Source organism: Prionailurus bengalensis, chromosome E4 (genome assembly GCF_016509475.1).
Source record: "Prionailurus bengalensis isolate Pbe53 chromosome E4, Fcat_Pben_1.1_paternal_pri, whole genome shotgun sequence".
In the NCBI taxonomy this organism is placed as follows: Eukaryota; Metazoa; Chordata; class Mammalia; order Carnivora; family Felidae; genus Prionailurus; species Prionailurus bengalensis.
Window position 1 is genome coordinate 20,993,590 of NC_057360.1, and position 25,373 is coordinate 21,018,962.

Sequence of the window (25,373 nt, forward strand, 5' to 3'; positions counted from 1 at the left end):
CCCTATGTTGGGCTCTGTGCTGACATCTCAGAGCCTGGAGCCTACTTTAGATTCTGTGTCTCATTATCTCTCTGTCCCTCTCCCACTTGCGCTCTGTCTCTCTGTCTCAAAATAATAAAAATAAAATTTATTTTTTTAATATTTATTTATTTGGGGGGTGGGCAGAGAGAGAGGGAGAGAGAGAATCCCGAGCAGGTTTCACGACACGGGGCTCAATCTCACAACCGTGAGATCACAACCGTCCGAAATCAAGATTCGGACACTTAACTGACTGAGTCACCCAGGCGCCCAATCGTTATTTTATAGATGAGGATCTGAGCCTTTCCAAACCTAGGAAACTTTGGAAACTTTATGCAATGATCTTAACAGTACCTTGTCTCTCATTATTTGGTTTGAACCTTTGCTTCAGGAACGCCTGGGTGGTTCAGTTGGTTAGTCTCTTGATTTGAGTGACTCTTGATTTCACCTCAGGTCATGATCTCCTGGTTCGTGAGTTCGAGCCCAGTGTTGGGCTCTGTGCTGATGGTGTAGAGCCTGCTTGGGATTCTCTTTCTCTCTCCTTCTCATTCTTCTCCTCCCCTGCTCGTTCTCTCTCTCTCTCTCTCTCTCTCTGTCTCCTCTTTCTTTCTCTCTTCCTCCCTCCCTCCCTCCCTCTCTCTCTCACTCTCTCAGAATGAATAAATACACTTAAAACCCAGAAGTCTTTGCTTCAGTCATGCTTTCTTCTGTATTATTTCTTGCATATGCTAAATCCCATGGCTGCCTTGGTGCATTTGTGAGTTTACCTATACTCATCCAAATGCTGTTCTTCCCTCTGCGCACTTCAGACTCTTCATACTTTATTTCTTTCTCTGTAAACCTTGGTGACTCCCACCCACAATAATAACAATATTAGTATCATTACTACTACTATTGTAATTATGTATTATTCCAGCCAACAAATTAAATAAAATTAAAAAAAATTAGCAACAGCAACCTTTATTGAACTTGTACTACATGGGAGGGGCTGTTTGAAGCACTCACATGTACTGGTTAATTTAGTCTTCACGATCACTTTTACCAGCTTGGTATTTTAGTATCTCTGTTTTAGATGTAAGTAAAGTGAAGCACATAGTAAGAACTTAAATGATTTTTGAACAAATCAGTATGTCCTCTGAGTCTTCTATTCCTCATGACAACAACAAGTATTGGGCTACGAATACAGGGTGTGTTCAATTTGAGAGCCAAACATGTTTTGAGCACAGCAAGCCTTTTTACTCTCTTTGAAGAAAATAAGAAAAGGGTATTTTGCCTAAATAGGATTTATATATTTGACTTGTAAAATCAAATTGTGGATATGATCTTAATATTTTTAGTAGACATTTACAAAGTATTTGATAAAAAGGGAAGGCCAGTTTGACCACTGGGAGATTAACCTGTTCTGGAAAATATGTATGAATGTTTATTGCTGCATGTTTGAAACAGTAAAAGAGTTTTAGATTTCTAGTTTATGTTAAAATTTTAGGCTTGTTTGGCCCATAACACTTTCTGAAGCCTGAATTTTCTTAATATTTATTACTTGATTAGAACAATTACATTTCCTGATTCTTAAATAGTGGCTTGAATACAACCTTTGTAATTTTAGAATATCCTGTCATTATTGTATTGATCATAGTTCAGTCCCGAAAATGAAATAAGGCCATCTTTTCTGCAAAAGAGATAAGACTTAAAATTCTCGTATCCCACCGCCACCTATATTTTAACATTTTAAGACCCTCCCCCACCCCTGAAACCCAGCCCCTGGCACACCGCCCGCCCACCCGCCATATACCTGGTTCCTTATAATTCCTACTCTTCTTTTAAGCATCCTGACAGTTTGTGTTACCTCTTTCATTGCATCTTCTCAGGCGTCTTCCTCCCCAGCAATATTTTGGTCATGTCTCTGTGATGGTTCTACACTGAAGGTTGTATGTTGATTATCTGATTGTGTGTCTTCCTTCTATATTTTGAGTTCCTTAAGAGCTGGGACATGCTGCACTCATCTCTGTATCCACAGAGCTACCCTGTGTACATTTCATAATGTGTGCTCAACAAATGCTTGTTGGCTTGGACAGTTTAGCAGGATAGGAAGATACAGGGTCATGGATAAAGTTAGAAAATAATGTAGCATTTGTGTGACCCATAGTGAAAAATTCCTCCTAGAATGTATGGGCATACAGATTTTAGAAACAGCATTAGTGTAGAAAATAAGTTCTTTAAAACAATTTTTTTTACCATTTATTTTTGAGAGACAGCATGAGTGGGGGAGGGGCAGAGTGGGGGAGGGGCTGAGAGGGGCACAGAATTGGACGCAGGCTCCAGGCTCTGAGCTGTCAACACAGAGCCTGACATGGAGCTTGAACCCACAAACCATGAGATCATGACCTGAGCTGAAGTCGGATGCTTAACTGACTGAGCCAGCCAGGTGCCCCTGTAGAAAATAATTTCTAAAATAATTATTTTAGAAAATAATTCCTTCTTTCATATTTACAAGCAGGATATTAATGATGAAAAGGCTTTCAGTCACCTTAAATCTGAGTTAAAGGAGCCATTAAAGGATTCTGAATTCAGTTCTTTGAAAACCCAAGATAAGAGCTGTGGAGAAGATCCCAAGTGGTCCTTCCCAGAGCTGAAGGATCTGAAGGAAGAAAATGAGGTAGGAGAAGGAAGGAGTTTTTTGAAAATGTGATTAATATAATTAATTCACAAGTGAAGGGGATTGGAATAAAATAGCTCTTTACATTCTGCTTTCAGTGCCATCAGAGCACCTTTCACAGATGAATTACATTTTCTCTACAACTGTCACCAACACCAAAGTTGAAGCAACATAGTCTTGATCACAAAAAAGGAAAGGCATTATCTGGCTTTGATGTGTTAGTTTCTATCTTGTTGCTTTGGATGGTCTTCAAGAATTGTGTAGTGATTAGAAACTAGTATTGAGAAATAATATTGGGAAAACCCAAGAGGAAAAGTGTTGACAGTTTTATTGGAGGATGTATTGTATTTTGATTTTCTTATGTTTTAAAATGTTTATTTTCAGAGGCAGAGAGAGAACATGTGTACTAGAGTGAGTGAAGGAGAGGCAGAGAGAAAGGGGGTGAGAGAATCCCAAGCAGGTTCCATGCTGTCAGCACAGACCCTGATGCAGGTCCGATCCCACAAATCGTGAGATCATGACCTTACTTGAAATCAAGGGTTGGATGCTCAACCAATTGAGACACCCAGGCACCCCTTATTTTTATTTTAATCAAATGTTTATGTACACCTACCTTAGAGTGACCTATAATCCCTTCCTCTGCATTTTGTATTTCACAGAGCAACCATTTCATCTCTTTTAGCTGCTGCTTTTGGAATTTACTTCTATTTCTTTCATTAAATAACATGCTTATGTTGTTATTTACTGAATTTTCTGTGTTATGTCCCTCTACGAATGATGAGGGTTTAGTTCTCTTTAATCCCTTCACCTCACCACACACACACACACACACACATATCCTTTCTGCCCCCTCCCCCTCCATCTTACTAATGTTGTTAAACTTTTTTTTTTTAATGTTTATTTATTTTTGAGAGAGAGACAGAGTGTGAGTGGGGGAGGAGCAGAGAGAGAGGGAGACACAGAATCCGAAGCAGGTTCCAGGCTCTGAGCTGTCAGCACAGAGCCTGTTGTGGGGCTAGGCTCGAACTCACGAACCGTGAGATCATGACCTGAGCTGAAGTCGGACACTTAACGACTGAGCCACCCAGGTGCCCCTTACTAATCTTGTTATATACCACGCTTTCCATTAGATCAATATTTACATTATTATGACTGTGAATGCTATTGACAGTCAAGTAGTATGCTGTAGCAACTTTTCCTTTCCAGAATGACTTTTTATTTTCTCTAGTGTTAGGATTTCTTTCTTTTTAAATCAACGTAGAGTAAAATTGACTTTCTTCTGGTGTATTGTCCTATAAACTTTAATACATGTATCAATTTGTGTAACTGTCATTATAATCAGGATACAAGATGGTTCAATCACTGGACAAACCTCCCTGGTGCTATCCCTTTATAATCAGTCTTCCCACATCCTCAACTCTTAGCAACCATTGTTTTCTGTCACTATGTGAGTTTTCCATTTCTAAGGTGTCATGTAAGTGGAATCATAGACTATGTAACTTTTTGAGACTGGTGTCTTCAGTTTAGCATGGTACCTTTGGGATTTATCCAAATTGTTGCATATATCAATAGTTTGTTCCTTTTGATGGATGAGTAGTAGTTGATTGAATGGATATACCATAATTTGTGTATCCTCACTCACTGAAAAATATTTGGGTTGTTTCAGTTTTGAGTAATTGTGAATAGAGCCTCTATAAATATTTGTGTACAGATTTCTTTATAAACATAATCAGGAGTAATATGATAAGTGTATGCCAAACTGTTCTTATCTGGAGAGCAGTAGATATTATTAATAATTTTTATTTTTAGCTATTCAAATATGTAGTAGCGTCACAGTGTGAATTTGCATTTCCCTAATGACTTGTTGAACATCCTTCCATGTGCTTACTTGCCATCTATAATACATAGTTCTTGGTGAAATGTCCAAGTGTTTTGCCCATTTTTTGGTTGGGTCATTTTTTTTCTTTAAATATTCTGAATACAAGTGCTTTGTCAGATATGTGATTTTCAAATGTATTCTACTTGTAGCATATCAGATATTCTCTTAATAGTGTCTTTTATATGGCAAAAGTTTTTAATTTTGAGAAATTCCAGTTTATCAGTATTTTTCTTCTATGTACAGTGTTTTCTGTATCAAGACATCTTGAGTTAATTTTAGTGTAAGGTATGAGGATTAGGTCAATATTAATTTTGTTATGTATGGATGTCCAGTTGTTTTAGTATCATTTGAAAAGACAGTGCTTTCTCCATTGATGAATAGCCTTTGTAGACTTGGCAAAAATCAGTTGTCTACGTTTGTGTGTGTCTGTTTCTGGACTCTGTGTTCTGCTCCATTGATCTACCTGTCTCTTCAATAATACCACACACTGTCTTGTTTACTGTAGCTTTATAATACCTCTTAAAGTCAGGTAGTAGGATTCCTCCTCCTTTATTCTTTTTCAAACTTGTTTTTATTTATTTATTATTTATTATTTTTATTTTTATTTTTTTAATGTTTGTTTATTTTAGAGAGAGACAGAGAGCAGACAGGGGAGGGGCAGAGAGAGAGGGAGACACAGAATCTGAAGCAGCATCCAGGCCCTGAGCTGTCAGCACAGAGCCTGAAAGGGGCTTGAACCCACAAACCATGAGATCATGACCTGAGCTGAAGTCGGCCACTTAACCGACTGAGCCACCCAGGTGTCCCTCAAACTTGTTTTTAATATTCACCTTCCTTTTACTTTTCATGTAAATTTTAGAATCAATTTATATCTGAGATTTTGATTGGAATTACATTAAATCTATAGATAAGTTCAAGGAGAATTAACATCTTTAATCTGTGAACACAACATATTTCTCTCTCTAGGTTTTCTTTTATACCTTTGTCAGGGTGTTACAATTTCAGTATACAAGACATGTTTTATTAGCTTTATGCCTAAATATTTCACTTGTTTTGGGAGCAATTGTGATACCTTTTTGTTTCCATATTTTCATTGCTAATAAATACAAGTTGAGTTTTGTATTTTGACCTTAATCCTATGAACTAGCTAAACTAGGAGGTGCTTTATGGATTTCCTTTGAGATTTTCTACAAAGATGATAATGTCTGAATTGGGACAGTTTTATTTCTTCCTTTCCAGTCTGTATGTCTTTATCTTTCTTCCTGTCTTATTAATAATTATACTGGCTAGAATTTCAAATATGATGTTGAACAAGAGTTGTGGGAGAGGACATCTTGTTGTCCTGCTGAATGGTTTTATCATGAATACATGGGTGTGAATTTTGTTAAATGGTTTTTCTGTATGTATTGATGTGATCATGTTGATTTCTTCTTTTGATCAAATATTGCAGAAGACTGGAATTCTTGGGATAAATCTGACTTGATCATGGTGTATTATTCTATTTATATTGCTTGATTCCATTTGCTAATATTTGGTGTTTTATGTCTGTTTTCATGAAAGATACTGGTCTGTAGTTTTCTTGTACAGTCTTTGCCTGTTTTTATTTTATTTTATTTTATTTTCAACATATGAAGTTTATTGTCAAATTGGTTTCCATACAACACCCAGTGCTCATCCCAAAAGGTGCCCTCCTCAATACCCATCACCCACCCTCCCCTCCCTTTGCCTGGTTTTAGTACCTGAGTACTGCTGGCTTCATAAAATAGATTTGGAAGTGTTCTTTTTCTTTTCTATTTTCTGGAAAAGATTATATAAAATTAGTTTTATTTCTTTTTTATTTTTGACATTTTGTGGTAACTGAAAATTCTTGTGCAATTATAAGAAATGATACAGAGAGATCTTCTGTAATCTTTGCCCATTTTCTCCAATGGTCACATTTTAAAAAATTGTAGTAAGTATTGCAACTGGGATATCGACATTGATAAAATCTGCCTATCTTATTCAGATTTCTCCAGTTTTAATTGTATTTGTGTGTGTGTGTGTGTGTGTGTGTGTGTGCGTGTGTGTGTGTAGTTTTATATAGTGTTAGTACATGTGTGGGTTCGTGTATCCAGCAGCACAGTCAAGATACTGAGCACTTCCGGGGGCACCTGGGTGGCTCAGTCGGTTAGCATCGACTTCAGCTCAGGTCATGATCTCATAGTCTGTGATTTTGAGCCCTGCTGGGCTCTGTGCTGACAGATTGGAGCCTGGACCCTGTTTCAGATTGTGTCTCCCTCTCTCTTTGCTCCTCCCCTGCTCATGCTCTGTCTCTCTATGTCTCAAAAATAAATAAAAACATTAAAAAAAATTTTTTAGGGGCGCCTGGGTGGCGCAGTCGGTTAAGCGTCCGACTTCAGCCAGGTCACGATCTCGCGGTCCGTGAGTTCGAGCCCCGCGTCAGGCTCTGGGCTGGTGGCTCAGAGCCTGGAGCCTGTTTCCGATTCTGTGTCTCCCTCGCTCTCTGCCCCTCCCCCGTTCATGCTCTGTCTCTCTCTGTCCCCAAAATAAATAAACCTTGAAAAAAAAAATTAAAAAAAAAAATTTTTTTTAAGATACTGAACACTTCCATCCTCATGAGAATTGTATTGTCCTATTACAACCACACTCATCCTCTCTCCATAATCCCTAACCCCTGGCAACCACTAACCATTTCTACATTTAAAAAATTTTGTCATTTTAAAAATGCTGTATAAATGAAATCATATAGTTGGCATTTTTTGCTCAGTATAACTTATCTGAGTTGTTGCACAAATTGTTCTTTTCCTTTTTTTGCTGAGTAGCGTTCCATGTACACGTACATGTCCCGGTGTTTCACCATTAGCCCTTTGAAGAATATTTGGGATGTTTGGAGGTTTAGCTATTGGAAAGCTGTGATGAACATTTGTATACAGGTTGTTGAGTGAACATAAGTCCTCTGGAATAAATATTCAGGAGCGAAATTGCTAGGTTGTGAGGTAATTACATGTTTGGTTTGATAAGAAACAGCCATCCTGTTCTCCAGAGAGGCTGTACTACTTTACATTACCTCCAGCCAAGTATTGAGTAATCCAATTTCTCTACATCCTTATTGGCATTTGGTGTTGTCACTATTTTTTAGCCCTTTTGTTAGGTATACAGTACTTTTATTGGCATTTCCCTAATGGCATATTTGCCCTCTGTGTATCATCCTTGGTGAAATGTCTTTTTCCCATTTTCTAATTGGTTTTTTTTTTTTGATGTTTTTACTCTTGAATTATGAGAGTTCTTTATATTCTGGATCCCACTCCTTTATTAGATATTTGGTTTGCTAATATTTTCTCCCAGTTTGTATCCTTTGTCCTCTTTACATGGGCTTTTGCAGAGAAAACATTTTTTAATTTTGATGTAGTCTATTTTAACACATTTTCTTTTTTTAATTTTCATTTTTTAAGTTTTTAATTTTAATTCTAATATAGTTGATAATAAAGTGTTATATTAGTTTCAAGTGTACAATATAGTGATTCAAAGTTCTATGCATTACTCTGCGCCCATCATGGTAAGTGTATACTTTAATCCCTACCACCCACTTCCCCTCTGGTAACCATCAGTTTGTTCTCTGTAGTTAAAAGTCTGTTTCTTGGTTTGTCTTTCTCTCTCCTTTTTTATTTTTTCCTTTGCTCATTTGTTTTGTTTCTTAAATTCCACACATGAGTGACACCATATCGTGTTGTCTTTCTCTGACTGGCTTATTTTGCTTACATTATACTGTCTAGCTCCATCCATGTGGTTGTAAATGGCAAGATACCATTCTTTTTTATGGCTGAATAATATTGTTTATATATGTATATGTATATATATGTATATGTGTATATGTATACACACATATATATAACAGACACCACTCTTTACACACCATACACACACACCACCTCATTATCCATTCATCTATTGATAGACACTGGGCTGCTTCCATAATTTGGCTCTTATAATTAATGCTGCAATAAATATACAGGTGCATGTATCCCTTTGAATGAGTGTTTTTGGGTAAATACCCATTGCAATTACTGGATCATAGGGTAGTTCCATTTTTAACTTTTGAGGAACCTACATACCGTCTTCCAGAGTGGCTGTACCAGTTTGCATTCCTACTTACAGTGCCCAAAGATTCTCCTTTTTCCATATACTCTCCAACACTTGTTTTTTGTGTTTTTGACTTTAGTCATTCTGACAGGTGTGAGGTGATAGCTCATTGTAGTTTTGATTTGCATTTCTCTGATGATGAATAATGTTGAGCATCTTTTCATGTGTCTGTTGGCCATCTGTATGTCATCTTTGGAGAAATGTCTGTTCATGTCTTTTACCCATTTTTAAATTGGATTATTTTTGGGGTGTTGAGTTGTATAAGTTCTTTGTATATTTTGGATGCTAACCCTTCATCAGAGATGTCATTTGCAGATATCTTCTCCCATTCAGTAGGTGATCTCTTAGTTTTGTTGACTGTTTCCTTTGCTGTGTAGGAGCTTTTTATTTCACTATAGTCCTAATAGTTTATTTTTGCTTCTGTTTACTTTGTCTTAGGAGACAATATCTAGAAAAAATTTGTTATGTCCAGTGTCAGAGAAATTGCTGTCTGTGCTCTATTCTAGAATTTTTATAGTTTCAGGTCTCACATTTAGGTCTTTAATCCATTTTGAATTTATCTTTGTGTTGGGCATAGGCCAGTGGTTTAGTTTCATTCTTTTGCATGTAGCCTGTCCAGTTTTTCCAACACCATTTGTTGAAGAGACTTTTTCCCCATTGCATGTTCTTTCCTCCTTTGTTGAAGATTAATTGGCCATATAAATGTAGGTTTATTTCTGGGCTTCCTGTTCTATTCCATTGCTTTATATGCCTATTTTTGTGCCAGTACCATACTGTTTAGATTAATATAGCTTTGTAGTATGATTTGGAATTGGATTGTGATTTTTCCAGCTTTATTTTTCTTTATCAGATTTTTTTTCAATGTTTATTTTTGAGAGAGAGAGAGAGAAAGGGAGGGAGGGAGAGGGGCAGAGAGGGAGACAGAATCAAAAGCAGGCTCCAGGCTCTGAACTGTCAGCCCAGAGCTGGTCACGTGGCTTGAACTCATGAACTGTGAGATGGTGACCTGAGCCAAAGTCAGACATGCAGTTGACGGAGCCATCAGATTTTCTTTTGATGGATTGTGATTTTGATGTGAAGACTGAAGACTCTCTGACTAGCTTATAAATCTGTCCACTTAATTTTTGTATAAAACAGGAAGTTTAGGCCAAGGCTTTTATTTATATTTATATATATAAATGATTATTTTTGAGAGGGAGAGAGCACAAGTGGGGGAGGGGCAGAGAGAGAGGGGTGCAGAGGATCTGAAGTGGGCTCTGCACTGACAGCTAAGAGCCTGATGTGGGGCTTGAACTCATGAACTGTGAGATCATGACCTAAGACAAAGTTGGACGCTCAACTGACTGACCTACCCAGGCACCCCAGTCAAGGCTTTATTATTATTACTATTATTATTGTGCCTGTTGATACCCACTCGTTCTAACAACATTTGATTAAAAGACTACTTTTCTCCATTAAATTGTTTATGCACCTTTGTAAAAAATCAGTTGAGCATATTTGCATTGGTTTATTTCCAGGTTCTCTGTTCTGTTTCATTGATCCATATGTCTCTCTCTCGACCAATACTACCCTATTACTGTAGCTATATAGTATGCTTTAATATCTGCTAGAGTGATTCCTCTCACATTATTTTTCTTTGTCGAGATTATTTTAGCTATTTGAGGGTTTGTGCCTTTCCATATAAATTTTAGTATAAGTTGTCTACTTCAACAAAATACCTTGCTGGGATTTTGCTAGGAATTACATTACACTTACTCATCAGTGGGGGACAGTTGACATCTTTACTATGTTGAGCCTTATAATATACAAACATGTTTCTACATTTATCTAGATCTTCTTTGAATCTTTACATCAACATTTTGTAATTTTCAATGTATAGGTCCTGTACATGCTTTAAGTATGACCTATTTATTTCATATTATTTGGAATGATTGTAAATGGTGTTGTGTTTAAATTTTAGTTTTGTATGCTCATTGCTGGCATATAGAAATGCATTTGATCTTTCTATACCAATCTTGTATTCTGTGACATTGCTCAGATTTTTTGTAGATTCCTTGGCATTTTTTTACATAGACAACTGTGTCATCTGCAAATAGGGAGGTTTTGTTTCTTCCTTTCTGATCTGCATGCCTTTTATTTCCTAGCACTATGTTGAATAGGAGTGGTGAGAGACAAACTTGCCTGATTCCTAATTTTGGGGAGAAAAGCATTAAATATAATTTTGTGTTTTTTTTAAGATTTTTTTTTATCAAGGTGAGAAATTCCCCTCTATTCCTATTTTTCTGGGAGTTTTTCTCAAAAGTGTGTGCTGAATTTTATCAAATGCTTTTTCATTGATTGTTACCATATTATTTTTCTTCTTTAGATTGTTCATATAGTGGGTTACACTGTTTGAGTTTCACATGTTAAACTAGCTTGGCATACCTATAATAATAGCACCTGGTCATGGTATATAATTCTTTTATATATTGTTATATTTGGTTTGCTGATGTTTTATTGAGGATTTTGCATCTCAGTTCATGACAGATACTAGTCTGTAGTTGGTTTTTGTTTTTGTTTTTTGTACTATCATGTATGGTTGTAGTATCAGGGTTGTAGTATCAGTATACTATCTTCATAAAAGGACTTGAAAAGAAATGTTGCCTTTTATTTCTTGGAAGAGATTATGTAAAAATTGGATCCTTTTTTGTGGGTGGGTGGAGGTTAAATCTTTACATGGTTTGTAGATTACTTCAGTAAAACTGGCCTGGAGATTTCTTTTTCAGAAGAATTTAATTCATTGCTTTAATAGATAAAAGATTATTAAAGGTGACTGTTTCATTTTGGGTTAGTTTTAGTGTTTTGGGTTAGTATTTTGTGTTTTTTGAGGAATTGGTTCATTGAATTTAAATTGTCAATTCTATGTGTCTACATAGAATTGTTAATAGTATTCCTTTATTATCCTGCAGCAGTGATACCCTCTTCCATTCTTGATCCTGGAAATTTGTATCTTTTATTTTTTTGTCAGTTTTACTAGAGGTTTATCAATTTGAGTGAATTTTTTCCAAATAATCAGCTTTTGGTGTCATTGATTTTATCTGTTTTTCTGTTTTCAAGTTCATTTTTGTTGTTCAGTGTTCAATGTTGTTCATTGCTCTTTTTGCTTTCTTTGGGTTTATTTTCATTTCTTTTTCTACTTTCTTAAGATGGAAACCTAGAGCAGTGCCTGGGTGGCTCAGTTGGTTAAGCATCCGACTTCGGCTCAGGTCATGATCTCATGGTCTGTGGGTTCAATCTCCATGTCGGGCTCTGTGCTGACTGCTTGGAGCCTGAAGCCTGCTTTGAATTCTGTGTCTCCCTCCCTCTCTGCCCGTCTCCTGCTCATGCTCTATCTCAAAAATCAATAAACATTAAAAAAAAAAATTATTTATTTATTTATTAAAAAAATTTTTTTTTTCAACGTTTATTTATTTTTTGGGGGACAGAGAGAGACAGAGCATGAACGGGGGAGGGGCAGAGAGAGAGGGAGACACAGAATTGGAAACAGGCTCCAGGCTCTGAGCCATCAGCCCAGAGCCCGACGCGGGGCTCGAACTCACGGACCGCGAGATCGTGACCTGGCTGAAGTCGGATGCTTAACCGACTGCGCCACCCAGGTGCCCCCCGAAAAAAATTTTTTTAAGATGGAAACCTAGATTATTGATTTGAGACTTTTTTCTTCTAATGTAAGCATTTCATGCTATGACCTTCTAAACACCACTTTAACTACATCTCACAAGTTTGAATCTATTATGTTTTCATTCATTTCAAATATTTGGTGATATCTTTTGAGCTGTCATCTTTGACTCATTGTATGACCCATAATTGTTATATGGGGCGTGTAACAGTGGGTCATATACATATGGATTGTTTAGAAGTGTGTTGTTTAGTTTCCAAGAGTTTAGACATTTTCCTGTTATCTTTCTCTTACTTGTTTACAGTTTAATTCTCTAATCTGAGACTTACATTGTATCACTTCAGTTTTTTAAATTTGTGAAGGTTTGTTGACACAGGATGTAACCTACCTTGGTGAATGTCCCATGTGCCTTTCAAGAGACTGTATGTTCTCCTTTGTTGAGTGGAGTGTTCTATAAAGGTCAATTAGATCTAGTTGATTGGTGGTATTATTTACTTCTGTATCCTTGCTGACTACTAGTTTACTCATTACTGAAAAGGATGTTGAAGTCATCAACTATAATCTTGGATTATAGCCATTTCTCCTTCTTATTTTTTCCTTATGTATTTTAAAGCTTTATTGTCAGGTGCTATCTAGTTAGGATTGGTATGTTTTCTTGGTGAACTGACCCTTTTATCATTATGAAATGTCTTTCTTTATTCATAGTTACTTTCTTTGCACTGATGCCCACATTGTCTAGTATCAGGATAGCCACTCTAGCTTTATTTTTTTATTCTTGATGTAGTGGATCTTTTTTCATCCTTTTACCTCTAACTTAACCTACCTATATCATTATATTTGATGTGTTTCTTGAGACAGCATGAAACTTGGACATTTTTTAATCCATTCTAATTATCTGAATTTTAATTAATATGTTTAAACATTTTACATTTAATATCATTATCGGTATGTTTTGATGATAGGTCTGCCATTTTATTATGTTTCTGTTTGCTCCTTCTGCTTTTCGTGTTTTTGCTTTTTCTTCCTTCTTTTAGTAGTATTCTTTTTCAGTATTTTTTTTATTTAGTACTTTCTTAGTAGACCATTTTAGTTTATTATGTTTTTATTATATCTACTTACGTAGTGTTTTTACTAGTTACTGTAGGAATTACAATATACATCTTTGACTTTTCACAATAGACATAATCCATATTTACCACTTCAAGTGGAATATAGATATCTTAGCCACCATGTAGGTGTTTTACCCCTTCCCACGTCCTTTATGCTATGTTTACATATAACAGCTATGGATGTTGAGAATTTATAATGCCAAATTTTTTTGCTTTACACCTTCAAACATATAGATGATTTAGGAGAAAAATAGTCCATTGTACTTACTCAGGTACTTATCATTTCTGTTATTCTTTATTTCTGATACTCCAATCGTCCTTCTGGTATCCCCTCCTTTCTGTCCAAGGAACTTCCTTTAGAAATACCTTTAGAGTATGTCTGCTGACAAAGAATTTTTTTAGTTTTCTTCATTCAGAATGTATTTCATCTTCATTCTTGAAAGATATTTTTGCTGGATGTGGAATTCTGGATTACTAGTTCCTTTCTTTCAGACCCCTTTAAAGATTTCATTCCACTTCCTTCTGGCTTTAATAATTTGTGATGAAAAATCTGCAGTATTGAGATTGTTGTTCCTTTATAATTATCATTTTCTTTTGGCTACATTTTAGATGGTTTCTTTGTCTTTAGTTTTTAGCAGATAGATTATAATCTATCTAGACATGAATTTCTGTGGGTTTATCCTGTTTACTAAGCTTTTTTTTTTTTTTTTTTTTTTTTTTTTTTTTTTTTTTCTGAAATTTATTGACAAATTGGTTTCCATACAACACCCAGTGCTCATCCCAAAAGGTGCCCTCCTCAATACCCATCACCCACCCTCTCCTCCCTCCCACCCCCCATCAACCCTCAGTTTGTTCTCAGTTTTTAACAGTCTCTTATGCTTTGGCTCTCTCCCATTCTAACCTCTTTTTTTTTTTTTTTCTTCCCCTCCCCCATGGGTTCCTGTTAAGTTTCTCAGGATCCACATAAGAGTGAGACCATATGGTATCTGTCTTTCTCTATATGGCTTATTTCACTTAGCATCACACTCTCCAGTTCCATCCACGTTGCTACAAAAGGCCATATTTCATTTTTTCTCATTGCCATGTAATATTCCATTGTGTATATAAACCACAATTTCTTTATCCATTCATCAGTTGATGGACATTTAGGCTCTTTCCATAATTTGGCTATTGTTGAGAGTGCTGCTATGAACATTGGGGTACAAGTGGCCCTATGCATCAGTGCTCCTGTATCCCTTGGATAAATTCCTAGCAGTGCTATTGCTGGGTCATAGGGTAGGTCTATTTTTAATTTTCTGAGGAACCTCCACACTGCTTTCCAGAGCGGCTGCACCAATTTGCATTCCCACCAACAGTGCAAGAGGGTTCCCGTTTCTCCACATCCTCTCCAGCATCTATAGTCTCCTGATTTGTTCATTTTGGCCACTCTGACTGGCGTGAGGTGATACCTGAGTGTGGTTTTGATTTGTATTTCCCTGATAAGGAGCGACGCTGAACATCTTTTCATGTGCCTGTTGGCCATCCGGATGTCTTCTTTAGAGAAGTGTCTATTCATGTTTTCTGCCCATTTCTTCACTGGGTTATTTGTTTTTCGGGTGTGGAGTTTGGTGAGCTCTTTATAGATTTTGGATACTAGCCCTTTGTCCGATATGTCATTTGCGAATATCTTTTCCCATTCCGTTGGTTGCCTTTTAGTTTTGTTGGTTGTTTCCTTTGCTGTGCAGAAGCTTTTTATCTTCATAAGGTCCCAGTAATTCACTTTTGCTTTTAATTCCCTTGCCTTTGGGGATGTGTCGAGTAAGAGATTGCTACGGCTGAGGTCAGAGAGGTCTTTTCCTGCTTTCTCCTCTAAGGTTTTGATGGTTTCCTGTCTCACATTTAGGTCCTTTATCCATTTTGAGTTTATTTTTGTGAATGGTGTGAGAAAGTGGTCTAGTTTCAACCTTCTGCATGTTGCTGTCCAGTTCTCCCAGCACCATTTGTTAAAGAGGCTGTCTTTTTTCCATTGGATGTTCTTTCCTGCTTTGTCAAAGATGAGTTGGCCATACGTTTGTGGGTCTAGTTCTGGGGTTTCTATTCTATTCCATTGGTCTATGTGTCTGTTTTGGTGCCAATACCATGCTGTCTTGATGATGACAGCTTTGTAGTAGAGGCTAAAGTCTGGGATTGTGATGCCTCCTGCTTTGGTCTTCTTCTTCAAAATTCCTTTGGCTATTCGGGGCCTTTTGTGGTTCCATATGAATTTTAGGATTGCTTGTTCTAGTTTCGAGAAGAATGCTGGTGCAATTTTGATTGGGATTGCATTGAATGTGTAGATAGCTTTGGGTAGTATTGACATTTTGACAATATTTATTTTTCCAATCCATGAGCAGGGAATGTCTTTCCATTTCTTTAAATCTTCTTCAATTTCCTTCAGAAGCTTTCTATAGTTTTCAGCATACAGATCCTTTACATCTTTGGTTAGATTTATTCCTAGGTATTTTATGCTTCTTGGTGCAATTGTGAATGGGATCAGTTTCTTTATTTGTCTTTCTGTTGCTTCATTGTTAGTGTATAAGAATGCAACTGATTTCTGTACATTGATTTTGTATCCTGCAACTTTGCTGAATTCCTGTATCAGTTCTAGCAGACTTTTGGTGGAGTCTATCGGATTTTCCATGTATAATATCATGTCATCTGCAAAAAGCGAAAGCTTGACTTCATCTTTGCCAATTTTGATGCCTTTGATTTCCTTTTGTTGTCTGATTGCTGATGCTAGAACTTCCAGCACTATGTTAAACAGCAGCGGTGAGAGTGGGCATCCTTGTCGTGTTCCTGATCTCAGGGAAAAAGCTTTCAGTTTTTCCCCGTTGAGGATGATGTTAGCTGTGGGCTTTTCATAAATGGCTTTTATGATCTTTAAGTATGTTCCTTCTATCCCGACTTTCTCAAGGGTTTTTATTAAGAAAGGGTGCTGGATTTTGTCGAAGGCCTTTTCTGCATCGATTGACAGGATCATATGGTTCTTCTCTCTTTTTTTGTTAATGTGATGTATCACGTTGATTGATTTGCGAATGTTGAACCAGCCCTGCATCCCAGGAATGAATCCCACTTGATCATGGTGAATAATTCTTTTTATATGCCGTTGAATTCGATTTGCTAGTATCTTATTGAGAATTTTTGCATCCATATTCATCAGGGATATTGGCCTGTAGTTCTCTTTTTTTACTGGGTCTCTGTCTGGTTTAGGAATCAAAGTAATACTGGCTTCATAGAATGAGTCTGGAAGTTTTCCTTCCCTTTCTATTTCTTGGAATAGCTTGAGAAGGATAGGTATTATCTCTGCTTTAAACGTCTGGTAGAACTCCCCTGGGAAGCCATCTGGTCCTGGACTCTTATTTGTTGGGAGATTTTTGATAACCGATTCAATTTCTTCGCTGGTTATGGGTCTGTTCAAGCTTTCTATTTCCTCCTGATTGAGTTTTGGAAGCGTGTGGGTGTTCAGGAATTCATCCATTTCTTCCAGGTTGTCCAATTTGTTGGCATATAATTTTTCATAGTATTCCCTGATAATTGTTTGTATCTCTGAGGGATTGGTTGTAATCATTCCATTTTCATTCATGATTTTATCTATTTGGGTCATCTCCCTTTTCTTTTTGAGAAGCCTGGCTAGAGGTTTGTCAATTTTGTTTATTTTTTCAAAAAACCAACTCTTGGTTTCGTTGATCTGCTCTACAGTTTTTTTAGTTTCTATATTGTTTATTTCTGCTCTGATCTTTATTATTTCTCTTCTTCTGCTGGGCTTAGGCTGCCTTTGCTGTTCTGCTTCTAGTTCCTTTAGGTGTGCTGTTAGATTTTGTATTTGGGATTTTTCTTGTTTCTTGAGATAGGCCTGGATTGCAATGTATTTTCCTCTCAGGACTGCCTTTGCTGCGTCCCAAAGCGTTTGGATTGTTGTATTTTCATTTTCGTTTGTTTCCATATATTTTTTAATTTCTTCTCTAATTGCCTGGTTGACCCACTCATTCGTTAGTAGGGTGTTCTTTAACCTCCATGCTTTTGGAGGTTTTCCAGACTTTTTCCTGTGGTTGATTTCAAGCTTCATGGCATTGTGGTCTGAAAGTAAGCATGGTATAATTTCAATTCTTGTAAACTTATGAAGGGCTGTTTTGTGACCCAGTATATGATCTATCTTGGAGAATGTTCCATGTGCACTCGAGAAGAAAGTATATTCTGTTGCTTTGGGATGCAGAGTTCTAAATATATCTGTCAAGTCCATCTCATCCAATGTCTCATTCAGGGCCCTTGTTTCTTTATTGACCGTGTGTCTAGATGATCTATCCATTTCTGTAAGTGGTGTATTAAAGTCCCCTGCAATTACCACATTCTTATCAATAAGGTTGCTTATGTTTATGAGTAATTGTTTTATATATTTGGGGGCTCCGGTATTCGGTGCATAGACATTGATAATTGTTAGCTCTTCCTGATGGATAGACCCTGTAACTATTATATAATGTCCTTCTTCATCTCTTGTTACAGCCTTTAATTTAAAGTCTAGTTTGTCTGATATAAGTATGGCTACTCCAGCTTTCTTTTGGCTTCCAGTCGCATGATAAATAGTTCTCCATCCCCTCACTCTCAATCTAAAGGTGTCCTCAGGTCTAAAATGAGTCTCTTGTAGACAGCAAATAGATGGGTCTTGTTTTTTTATCCATTCTGATACCCTATGTCTTTTGGTTGGCGCATTTAATCCATTTACATTCAGTGTTATTATAGAAAGATACGGGTTTAGAGTCATTGTGATGTCTGTATGTTTTATGCTTATAGTGATGTCTCTGGGACTTTGTCTCACAGGGTCCCCCTTAGGATCTCTTGTAGGGCTGGTTTAGTGGTGACAAATTCCTTCAGTTTTTGTTTGTTTGGGAAGACCTTTATCTCTCCTTCTATTCTAAATGACAGACTTGCTGGATAAAGGATTCTCGGCTGCATATTTTTTCTGTCTAGCACCCTGAAAATCTCTTGCCAATTCTTTCTGGCCTGCCAAGTTTCAAAAGAGAGATCAGTCACGAGTCTTATAGGTCTCCCTTTATATGTGAGGGCACGTTTACCCCTTGCTGCTTTCAGAATTTTCTCTTTATCCTTGTATTTTGCCAGTTTCACTATGATATGTCGTGCAGAAGATCGATTCAAGTTACGTCTGAAGGGAGTTCTCTGTGCCTCTTGGATTTCAATGCCTTTTTCCTTCCCCAGTTCAGGGAAGTTCTCAGCTATGATTTCTTCAAGTACCCCTTCAGCACCTTTCCCTCTCTCTTCCTCCTCTGGGATACCAATTATGCGTATATTATTTCTTTTTAGTGTATCACTTAATTCTCTAATTTTCCCCTCATACTCCTGGATTTTTTTATCTCTCTTTTTCTCAGCTTCCTCTTTTTCCATAACTTTATCTTCTAGTTCACCTATTCTCTCCTCTGCCTCTTCAAGCCGAGCTGTGGTGGTTTCCATTTTGTTATGCATTTCGTTTAAAGCGTTTTTCAGCTCCTCGTGACTGTTCCTTAGTCCCTTGATCTCTGTAGCAAGAGATTCTCTGCTGTCCTGTATACTGTTTTCAAGCCCAGCGATTAATTTTATGACTATTATTCTAAATTCACTTTCTGTTATATTATTTAAATCCTTTTTGATCAGCTCATTAGCTGTTGTTATTTCCTGGAGATTCTTCTGAGGGGAGTTCTTCCGCTTGGTCATTTTGGATAGTCCCTGGCGTGGTGAGGACCTGCAGGGCACTTCCCCTGTGCTGTGGTGTATACCTGGAGTTGGTGGGCGGGGCCGCAGTCAGACCTGATGTCTGCCCCCAGCCCACCGCTGGGGCCACAGTCAGACTGGTGTGTGCCTTCTCTTCCCCTCTCCTAGGGGCGGGATTCACTGTGGAGTGGCGTGGCCCGTCTGGGCTACTTGCACCCTGCCAGGCTTGTGATGCTGGGGATCTGGCGTATTAGCTGGGGTGGGTAGGCAAGGTGCTCGGGGGCAGGAGGGGCAGGCTTAGATCGCTTCTCCTTAGGTGATCCACTTCAGGAGGGGCCCTGTGGCAGCGGGAGGGAGTCAGATCCGCTGCCGGAGGTTTGGCTCCGCCGAAGCGCAGAGTTGGGTGTTTGCGCGGAGCGAGCAAGTTCCCTGGCAGGAACCGGTTCCCTTTGGGATTTCGGCTGGGGGATGGGCGGGGGAAATGGCGCTGGCGAGCGCCTTTGTTCCCCACCAAACTGAGCTCTGTTGTCAGGGGGCTCAGCAGCTCTCCCTCCCTTTGTCCTCCAGCCTTCCCGCTTTCCGAGCAGAGCTGTTAATTTCTGACCTCCCAGACGCTAAGTCGCGCTTGCTGTCGGAACACAGTCCGCCCGGCCCCTCCGCTTTTGCAAGCCCGACTCGGGGGCTCTGCTTGGCCGGCGAGCCGCCCCTCCGCCCCGGCTCCCTCCCGCCAGTCCGTGGAGCGCGCACCGCCTAGCCGCCCTTCCTACCCTCTTCCGTGGGCCTCTCGTCTGCGTTTGGCTCTGGCGACTCTGTTCTGCTAATCCTCTGGCGGTTTTCTGGGTTATTTAGGCAGGTGTAGATGGAATCTAAGTGATCAGCAGGACGTGCGGTGAGCCCAGCGTCCTCCTAAGCCGCCATCTTGCCCGGACCACTAAGCTTTTTGACTCTGTAAGTTTATGTCTTTCATCAAATTTGTGAAGTTTTCAGACATTTCCTCAAATAATGTTCTACACTGCACTCTTCCCTTTTCTCATTCTCGGACTCCCATGAAACAAATGTTAAGCCTTTGGTATTGTCCCCAAGGCTCTGTTTGCTTTTGTTTTCCCAGTTTTTTTCTCTTTGTTGTTTATATTAGATCTGTCTTCAAGTTCATGTATTGTTTACTCACATTGTTTACTCTCATCTCTGTCCTGCTATTGAAAACAGAGCTGGGGGGGGGGTCTTGATATTCAGGATAAAAACCTTCACTTAATTCCCCTGTTTTTATTATGCTTGCCTTACCCTCAGTTTTATGCCCCAAGAAGACCCTCTGGTTTTCCAGTGGGGGAAAAAAGTATAGTTTCTTGGGTTTGTGAAATAGGGGAGGGTGTCTGAAGAGCTAACTGCTTTTTACACAGACTTTCAACCAGTGCTTTTGTTTTCATTCCCACTTTACATTCTCACTTCCAAAAACCTTGTAGTAGCAATTCCTGAGGGTTTATAGTATCTGTAGTATAAATTTGGGTTGCTTCTCAGTTTTTCCTGCCTATAAGCTCAGGATTCTAGTTTTTCAGGACTGCTTAGTAAGTTATCACTTGTCTGTTTTCCTGTATCTATAATTGTAGGTGGTGTTTTCTCCTCTTTTCTATTTATGAGTTTATACCTAAATCTGTTTATTTTGGTGATGTTTCAGAAGAGAGACAGTAATAAATTATGTATTTATAAATTATGGCAAACTGCCATCTTTACCTGGAGTCAGGAAAAAAATTGTAAACCTAAATTTTAAAATGTACTCATATAGCAACTGTAAATTAAAGTTTTACTTTGTCTTCTGATACATTCTAGGATGAGATCCCCACTGGAATGCCATGCCTAGAATCAGTGACTATTGGTGATGATGTTTGGGATGAGAACTGGCTACCTTTGCAGGCTAAAATGGGAAAAGGGGGTGATGCTGCCTCCCACTTATTTACCTCAAGCCTTGGTGGAAAGAAGCCTTATCCGTCATGTGAGGAAATGCCGCAGAAGGTTAGATCCCTGGGAAAACAGAAAGCTTATCATTACTGAAAAACGGAAATGTAAATTTCCTCAAGAAATCTATACACTCGGGTATTCAGAAGCATCTGTCAGATGATAATTCCCAAGAATTCATTTTTTTCCCTCAAGATGACAGTGGTCGGGAAGAGGACAAGTTGGAACAGGGAAGAGTAAATCATGGGCTTATTGTCCCATCTGTCCTTTCAACTGTTATGATTTTTGTTTTATCACTGGGAACCTTTGGCCTTAGGATCTATAAATAAACTGTTTTCCCTAATTTTATTTTTATTAGCCTTGTAATATAATCTCTGAATCTCTGCATTGAGAATATCAGCTAATATTAGGCCTAACTATATACTTAAAATTTATTTCCCACTGGTTATTAGAAGAAATATCTATAGTTAAATTGCTCCTTATTATTTGTGCTGTTTAAAATACTAGATGATCATGAAAAATCATCTGGCCATGAAAAACAGTATTGAAGAAAATAATACAAACCAGAGTTGTATTTGTTTCTATGAGAGCTGTGTTCCAAGGAATTCAAGGTATTGGGTGTGGACCAATAAAATAAGGGGGGAAGGTCACACTGATACAGAAACTTAATAAACACTTTTTCTTGTTTAATTGACTTTGCCTCTTTGCCTTTCCCTTGCCCAAGTTATTCTCTGTTTGGATCATGTACTCATACAGCAACTATAAATTAAAGCACTCTAAAACGTATCTTAGTTTATTGTAGCATTTTTTTCTCTATAGGATTGGTGCTTTTCTAAACCCAAAGATACATGGGATGATTCATGGCAGCCTTCAGGCCTTGTGAATGGAATGAAAGTAGAAGCTCAAAAGCAAGAGGGACTGGGTGCTCAGGAGAAAAATACTGGCACAACCAGAATTCAAAAGGTAAATGTCTAATGAATGTTACTGTGACAGATTCTTATCGGGAAGTACTTTCATTTTTAGAAAGTAAAGTTCTGGTTAATGATCCCACTCTGAGCATTTGGTGGAATACATATACACAAAATATATGTTGATTTAAAATTAATTTCAGTCAATTTAATATATTTATCTCTTCAGAAGAAAATCCTAAGCCTAGAATTGAAAGATTGATTAAACCTCTATGTTAGAGAAATAGAAAACAGATATTTTCATATAATTTAGCCATAAGGAATGTTGATAGCAATAAATGCGTACATAAAAAAGAACAGTGACACACGACTTAACTTTTTATCTTTGGGAACTAAAACAAACAAACAAACCAAAACAGCAATGAAAAAAACAAACTAAGACCAAAGTTAGCAGAAGGCATGAAATAATAAAAATTAGAGTAAAAATCTATGAAATAGGGAACAGAAAAAAATCAATGAAATTAAGAGCTAGATTTTTGAAGCTATAAACAAAATTTGCAAACCTTCAGCTAGACAAATAAAAAAAGGAATACTCAAATATCAAAATAAAAGAAGAAACATCAAATTTGATGCCAAAGAAATAAAAAATGATCTTACTACAATTATATTACAAACTGGATAACCTGGAAGAAATGGATAAATTCCTACAAACATAACAACCTACCAACACTGAATCACGAAGAATAGAAAACTGAATAAATAGGTCAATAACAAGTAAGACTGAATTAGTAACCAAACCTCACCCCTCTCCCCAAAAAAGGATCAGATAACTTCACTGGTGAATTCTACCAAACATTTAAAGAATTAACCTTCTCAATCTTTCTCAAACTATATATCATAATCATCCTCGTGAGTGTGAAATTGTATGTTATTGTGGTTTGGGGCTATGCTTTTGATTGCATATGTTAATCATGAACATGTTTCTTGAAAGTCTGTCATTAATCTCTAGTTCCATGAGGTATATTTCTAGATAACTATGATGGAGTCAGTCATTAACAACTGTAGAGAGCTGAATTTGGCAGAACAGTGCTTCTCAAACTATAATGTGCCTACAGATGCCCGGAGAATCTTGTAAAAATGTGGGTTCTGACTGGGTGGCATTGGGACGGGGACACAGGTTGTGCATATCTAACACAAGCATCCGGTTGATGCTGCTACTGCTGGTTGGCGAACCACACTTTGAACAGCAAGGCTGGACAGCGCTCTTTGGAGAAGGAATCTTGATTGTCGCTAAGTGCTTAAGTTGACTGAAGGTACTTGGTCTCAGAGTACCATACAGATTTAGAAAGGATTCATCCATGGGTTTGGGGTTGTTGTTTTTTTTTTTTTTTTTTCAGAATGAGAAGCTATCACAATGCATCTTAAATACGTTTTAACAGTGCATCTTTCTTCAAAAATCACACTTAGGAAAGCAAAAGAATATAGCTTTAAAAACTTGTTTCTGATTTTCATTTTTGTTCAACTTGTAAAAATAGGCAGCAGACGTGTGGGTGCCTGGGTGGCTCAGTTGGCTGAGTGCCCGACTCTTTATTTTGGCTCAGGTCATGATCTCACGGTTTATGAGTTTGAGCCCCATATCAGGCTCCGTGCTATCCGCGAGGAGCCCATTTGGGATTCATTCTCTCTCTCTCTGCCCCTCCCCCACTTGCATGTGCATGCTCTCTCTCTCTCAAAACAAACTTAAAAAAAGGCAGCAGGGCATAATGTAAAAATCACTTGGTCTGAGTGGTCTGCAGTTTAGGGTTTAGCCTTATCACAACTTAATGCCAGTTAACATTGAAGAAGATAAGTGCTAAGTTACATAGATTGTATCTACTTCAGCAATGACGGTATAGTAGGATACAGGATCTCATGGTTAAAATTTGACACTCCATTCACTGAAGCCCAAATTTAGTCTCCATATGGGATGTTCATCTCTTTCTCTCAAATCCTAGTTCTTAATGCTCCATTTTGTCTCTTCTGAGGAGCCTTCCTTTAACTACTTTATGTTCTATGCAGGTAATGCCTCCATTCGTGGCTCGCTGCAGCACATACGCTATTTCCTAACTGAGGACTGTGAGTTTAGGGACAGTGATCCTATCTTACTAGGAGGTGGGCAGGTGGGGCATAGAGAACATGGACTGGGCTGAGTTCTGGTCTCTGCTTTGTCTCCTACTTGTTGACCTTGGATAACTTAGCCTCTTGTGAAAAGCATTATGCTAAGTTAAAGGACCCACAGTAAGGAAGACCTAACACCTAGGCTAGTGCCTTGTACTGTGGTTTAAAGGAAGAAGCACGTGCAAGTAACTTCACGCTGTGCCTGACAGTGTGCCTGCCGTGTGCGCTTTCTCATTTCCTGCCACTCTTCCTTAGCTCTGTGTGGCAGCAGACAGTACCATGTTTGCTTATAACATGTGTTCAGTAAATGCTTCCTGGATTGAATGGATGGTCACTAAGTTAGAAAAGGACTTGTTTCTTCTGGAGAGTATCTAGGTTCTTAAAAGTGAGTCAGTTATTAATGATGATATGAAAAATATTTGTCTTGTATATAAGGATCCAAAACACGGTTAATTCTTCCTGTTATGCTAACAATTACCTTTCATGCTTTTGCCCTACTTTTCCCATACTGCAGCAGCCAAGCTCAGAGAGTTCTTCAGACTCTTCCACATTGCCCAAATTGGAAGAGTTCTACATCTCTCTTATCCAGTCACAGCAGTCAGCAGAAGGGAGCCAGTTTGAGCCCAGCAGCACTCAGACTGAGGCAAAGCAAACCCAGCTACCCCCAGCAGCCTTCAGCGCAACCCCTACGGGGATGGATTCCCCAGAAAAACACTCTGGTTCAGGTAGGTTTACATACAATTGACAGATACGGTGGTTTGTCATTTATCTTTTCCAGAACATAACTTGAAAAATTGCTGACTTTAGCATTTGTCTCAAGTCCTTACGTTATTCTGGGCTCAATTGTTCCCTTTTATTTTGCCACTCCTTTTTTTTTTTTTTTTTTTTCTTTTGCAGTTTGGTTGGGGGAGTCAGTTTTACAGACAGTGAAATTTGCCACTTTTGATGTGTACAGTTCTGTGAGTTTTGACATATGTATCCAGTCTTGTAACCACCACCACCACCACCATCATGATATAGAGCAATTCCACCAGTTCCTCGCGTCCGTCTGTTGGTCTGCAGTCATTCACTCCCCTTGCTTGCTGGTTCCTGACATGTTACTTTCCTTTTTCTAGAATTTCATAGAAAGAGAGTCATACAGTGTATAGTTTTTAAGTCTGAACTTTTTCACTTAGGATGTTTT

The 25,373-nt window shown here is 38.1% G+C and overlaps 1 protein-coding gene across 3 annotated transcripts in view; it reads left to right on the top strand.

The window, feature by feature from the left end:
• Nucleotides 1-25,373, top strand: part of TDRD5 (tudor domain containing 5) — a 110,142-nt gene that overhangs the window by 77,211 nt on the left and 7,558 nt on the right. For 2 of the 3 annotated variants that reach the window (XM_043567763.1, XM_043567764.1), the window contains 4 exons: nucleotides 2,513-2,674; nucleotides 21,000-21,182; nucleotides 21,945-22,088; nucleotides 24,705-24,915. In XM_043567763.1, coding sequence (XP_043423698.1) covers nucleotides 2,513-2,674; nucleotides 21,000-21,182; nucleotides 21,945-22,088; nucleotides 24,705-24,915 — 700 coding nt within the window. The remainder of the gene's footprint in view (nucleotides 1-2,512; nucleotides 2,675-20,999; nucleotides 21,183-21,944; nucleotides 22,089-24,704; nucleotides 24,916-25,373) is intronic. The other variant, XM_043567765.1, reaches the window with a different exon arrangement.